Source organism: Helianthus annuus, chromosome 9, assembly GCF_002127325.2.
Source record: "Helianthus annuus cultivar XRQ/B chromosome 9, HanXRQr2.0-SUNRISE, whole genome shotgun sequence".
NCBI lineage: Eukaryota > Viridiplantae > Streptophyta > Magnoliopsida > Asterales > Asteraceae > Helianthus > Helianthus annuus.
Window position 1 is genome coordinate 58,820,409 of NC_035441.2, and position 5,191 is coordinate 58,825,599.

The 5,191-nt window shown below is 34.8% G+C and overlaps 1 protein-coding gene across 3 annotated transcripts; it reads right to left on the bottom strand.

The window, feature by feature from the left end:
- Positions 1-844: 844 nt before the first annotated feature.
- Positions 845-4,608, bottom strand: LOC110877767 (nuclear transcription factor Y subunit C-3). Of its 3 annotated transcripts, none has more exons than XM_022125966.2 (4): positions 4,462-4,608; positions 4,309-4,371; positions 2,453-3,259; positions 845-1,117 (listed from the first exon to the last, which is right to left on the bottom strand). In XM_022125966.2, exon 3 carries the CDS (start codon positions 3,244-3,246, stop codon positions 2,476-2,478), a length of 771 nt encoding a protein of 256 aa, XP_021981658.1. In that variant the 5' UTR covers positions 3,247-3,259; positions 4,309-4,371; positions 4,462-4,608; the 3' UTR covers positions 845-1,117; positions 2,453-2,475. The 3 variants fall into 3 exon arrangements, with proteins under 3 accessions (XP_021981658.1, XP_021981659.1, XP_021981657.1); XM_022125967.2 differs by having other exon boundaries at positions 2,458-3,276; XM_022125965.2 differs by having other exon boundaries at positions 2,453-3,276; positions 4,462-4,607.
- Positions 4,609-5,191: the final 583 nt, after the last annotated feature.

The following is a 5,191-nucleotide window of genomic DNA, read 5'->3' on the forward strand; positions in this document are numbered from 1 at the left end:
GACAAATAGACCTTGGTATGTGATAAAAACTTGTATCGAAATATAAATATAGATAAAAATAACCATAACAGAATGATGTATTTAAGTTGGTATAAAACATTATGTAAGACCTTACTAAATGAGGGCTCATTAAGGGTATATGGAAATTGTGCACATCTCTAACAAGATATGCTAGCATAATGAGGTATACACCAGAGGTATCTCTTGACACATCCCAAGTCTGAAGTCATGTCATCGGACAAAACCAACAACATATGTACTTGTCATTCGAAACATGTGCGTCCTCCCACATCCTCTTTTGTACTTGGTGTTCAACGTCAAAAGAAAAGGGACTCATTCAAGTATGCAACATTGCATGTTACAGACGTCGCACATCTCTAAAACTATGTTCGTATAGACAAGCATTGCACCCATCACTGATTATCACATTGCACTTGGCTACGTTCTTGTCTCAAGAACTCTTTCTATATAATATAGAATCTAAGGATAAGTCTCTAAGAAACACGCTATAGATGCTCAATCCCAAAGTCTTTGCATTCCGCACAGCATGTAAGTTTGCAAACATAAGCCTAAGCCATCATCATCATACACGGTAAATCCCACCGATGTCAAAGTTAAGATAGGGTCTAAGGAGGGTAAGATGTAGACAGTTACCTCTACCTCTACCCAAAAACGTAAGCCTAAGTGTGTTCATATAATCGGTTGTTAACTAGAATCAACGTAACAACAGACTTAACATCCACATAATCGATTCCATACCGAAGGGTTGTCACATCCAAAGCCCTGTTTTTGGGTATTGATATTTTACCCCTTTGACCTGTTTAAAAATAAAACAGAACACAAATTGAACTGGAAATCACATGCCTAAGTATTAGAGGCATGAAGTGAGCTTTTGAAGTTCAAGCATCACAAATATACAAGTGCATAAAGAGGTTGTTTCATCAAAGTACATACAAGTGATGCTCAATCCAAGCCAGTTAAAAATGGCCTTTTTTATAACCCTAGATTAATTTAAGGAAACTGAACACACAACACACTACAAGTTCAACCCAAAAGCCCATTGTCTTCCAACCATGGTACAATGATCTTATGAAACTTCAAGTATCACCAAAAGCTTCTGCAAAAACCATTAAAAAACAAAATCACTACTTAAGATGTATACAACTAATTTGACCTAAAACCATAACCATAACCGCGACGTCGGTTAATGGATAACCATAACCGATCGGTTATGGTGGTTATGGTTATTGCGGGTCGGTTATGGGTGATTAACCGTGTATTTAGCTTAGCTAAAAATAGCTTAATTTTTTTAACATGGAATAAATTGTTATTGCATATTTGTATATATTAGTATATTAAATAGTACTAAAAAAATACATATAATCTATAATATTAATATCAATTATTATCAAATATTTGAAATAGAGTGATATGATACATTCCAAAAATTCAAATAAACATCCAACCAAAACCACAAAACGATATGAAAAATCCATAAATACTAAAAATCTTGAATAAACAACAGCAAATATTAAAAGTATGGTGAAAAGTCCTAAATCCTACAAAAATTTATTACATGTCGGATCGGTTCGGTTATGGTGGGTATGGAAAAAATGATAACCATAACCGACCCGCTACTTTCGGTTTTCAAAAAAAACATTAACCGACCCACCGGTTTTTATTTGGTTCGGTTTTTTCGGTTCGGTTTTGTCGGTTAATTCGGTTATGGTTCCGTTAATTCGGCTTTTTGCACACCCCTACTTAAAATATTAATGGTAAGAGCAAAATGGGAAAGTTAAAAACTACAACTATCCATTTTCTAAAGTAGATACTTATTTTGGAACAAACTAAAACAGAAATGTGGATTTGGAGCAATATAGTTTATGCATTGATATTTAACACAATTATCATTTATAAAAATGTATAAAGGAATATATACCAAAAAGTGTTTCCGGGTCAGCCCGAACCATAACATTCTTAAAAGTTACCTCTTTGAAGGACTCTAGTAAAAAAAGGAATAATTTACCAAAAAGACCCAAAACTAGAGAGTGAAAAAATAAAATAAATGAGCATAGTTCAGACTGAGTTTAATGTAAAAACTTTAACTATTTGGATAAGAAAGTGCCATTATTTAAACATAACTGCTTCAAAAAAGTTTTAAAAAAATGTAAATTTAGGATTTTGAAGTAATATCTATGCAAAAAAAAACATAAGTATATCTTCTTTCGGGTTAAACTAGTCGTGTTCACTGTTCAGGTTTATTTAAGCGGCACAATTTCGGGTCGGTATCAGATCAAAACAGCCAACCCATGAACACAACATGTTTAGCTAGCAGTCGTGGGGGCCTGGGGTGATAGCCCAAAGGAAAAAAAAAATAACAATAATCGCACTCTCACCGAAGAAATATTAGTGATTTCAAAGTTAAAAGAGTTAGCAATATAAATGAACTGACCTCACCAGTAACCTATCCTTGGTTTACGCGTCTCCCTGTGGATCTTGTTGCTGTTGTGGCCAAAGAGGCTGAGCCATATACGCACTAGTCTGCTGCCCATAAAGGTGGGCTTGAGGATCCACAGGCTTACCCATATACATACCCGAACCACCCACCTGTGGAGGAGGATGTGCCGGAGGCATATAGTAATAAGGAAGACCCTCAGTTGGAGCCCCAACCGGCCCACCTCTCGGTATTGTCGACGCAAGCACCTCATCCTTTAAATCCTCTCGTGGTACTATATCAACCAAAAAGTCAAAGATATCAGTCCTTGTGATCGCAGCCGCAATATCGTTTTTCTGAAGCGTCCTCCTTTTGTTCTCTTCAGTGTGGTTCCAAGACCTTAGAGTCAACTCAAGGATAAACATTTCACACGCGCGTGCGAATATGACCGGGGCTTCAGCTGATATCATCCTTACATCCTCATCAGCCTTCATGATTTTCTTGATCCTGGCTAATGGTAGACTGTGGTTTTTAAAATCGGTTGTTTGTTCGATTTCTTGGTATTGATTTGCCCAGAAGTTTTGAAGCTGTTGATGCAGTTGCTGCTGCTGTTGCTGATGGATGTGCTGGTAGGCGAGTTGCTGTTGTGCGAGCTGAGCTGGAGGTGAAGGATGACCGACAGACTGTGCGGATTGACCTGCTGGCGGGCCGGGCCCCATCATTTGATTTTGTGGTGGGTATCCGTATGGCATCTGAGCTGAGCCGCCAACTGCTCCCATATTTGGTGCCTGCCCGTGATCTTGTTGATCCATATTCACAGGCTTCCTAACAATTTACGATCACTATTACATACAACCGCAGATACTCCAATTAGTAGTATATATAAAAACACGCATGCCAACACAAATAAAGCTAAATAAAACCTCATGCACCATGAATACCAACATGAATATACTGGAACTAAATGTTATATGCATTAAGTTGCTTGGTAATTTCCAGAAAATCCAGACAGTGAAATTAGGTCATTTGACATTACTCAGTAGTTCCTCGAGTGAGCAATGAATTTCCGACACAAGTGTTCAAAAAGCGTATTCAGATTTATAAACTTTCAAGATTGAGAATCTTTGTTAAATGATGTTATACTTCACGTACAATATATAAACCAACCGTAAAAAATACTATGAAGCAAATACTTGTTTGCAAAGAACATGTTGTGGGCATGTTTTCGTCTAAGTACACAATAAAACAACAGCAGAAATGAGAAAAATAATACGGATCGTGAATTTCATATGTCCAGAAGCAGATGTGACTAGCACAAAAAAATAGATCAACCTTCATAGTTATAATAACACTCATTCAAGTATGTAACATTCTCAAATTTAGTAGGCAAGCATCCTTACCAAAAAAACATTAACAAATAACAAGTAGTAATTAAACCTAACTAAAGTCACTTATTTCACACTCTTTAACTTGTTCTACAGTATGAGTTCTTCTGTTACTTCAAGATTCAGCTTCGAAACTTAAAAAAAAAAATAAAAAATAATTATAATAATAACAAAAAAAACAGACATGAAGAGCAAAATACAATGGATTGCATGCAGGGGAACAACAAAAAAATTAGTAAAAATGAATTAAAAAAATAAACAAAAATCAGACAAAAACTGTTCAAAAACCCAAAGAAAACAAAAAAAAAATCTAATTTTGCTTTCAGTATCAGCAAAACTAAAATCAATAACAATTTTATAAAAATCAGTTTAAAAAAACACGTGAATAAGAACACAAACTCATCAAACACCTCTTGTACACATGCATATGATTAAACAACAAAAATTATCTATTCGAAAGAAGATAACTCTTAAGAACTTGTTATATACCTGATAATAATCCTTAAAAGCTTCAAACTTCTTCGATCGAACCACAAAAAGTTGGACAAATATCTGAAAAAACATACAAATTGATGAAATTAGGATAACAAAACTGAAAATCGATTAAGTTGACTGATTAATTAGACAAATATGGAGCAAAACCTTGGTGAATTTATTGATGAAAGATCAGAGGAGACAGAGAGCTCTGCTAGGGTTTACAAGTGAAAGGGGGAAAGTGTGTTGCAATAAATATATATGCAAGATTTTGGTTTTATCAAACTTTGGAATTGAAGGGTGTTAGGTTAAGTTTTTTAATTGTTAAGTTTACTTTTTATCTGTTTGTTTCCTTGCTATGGAAACTAGACGTAGAATTTTGTATCAACTTCAATCGATTAGATAGCGTTGTCAAAAAGCAAAGCTCGCGGTTTAGAGTTTGCTCGAAGCTCTCTCTCTTTTTTTTAGCTCGGAAAAAGCTTGCTTGATACGGCTCGGTTTGAAAGTGAGACGAGCCAGCTCGGCTCGGCTCGTGACAAGTCAAACTGGCTCGGTTTGGCTCGCTTGGTAGCTCAGCTCGGCTTAGCTCGAATTATTTTACATATATATATTTTATTTTTATATACATGTAATATATTAAAAAAAAGGTGATTATTATTTACATGTATTTAGTCTTGTAGTTTGATATCTATAACATATTTAAAGGTTGATTGTCGTGCTAACGAACAAATATTGTATTTACTTGAAATATAAAATTATTTTGCGTTGTTAAACGTTATTTTCGCTTGTAATGTATTAGGTTGAACTTATTTTGAATATTTTCTTTTGAAGTATTGAATAATATTTTAGAATACTGAATTTTAAGAGTTATGTATTAATTTTTTTTTAAAATCGAGCC

Coding starts and splice junctions, on each gene's coding strand:
- LOC110877767 (XM_022125966.2), bottom strand. CDS start 3,246: ATGGATCAACAAGATCACGGGCAGGCACCAAATATGGGAGCAGTTGGC.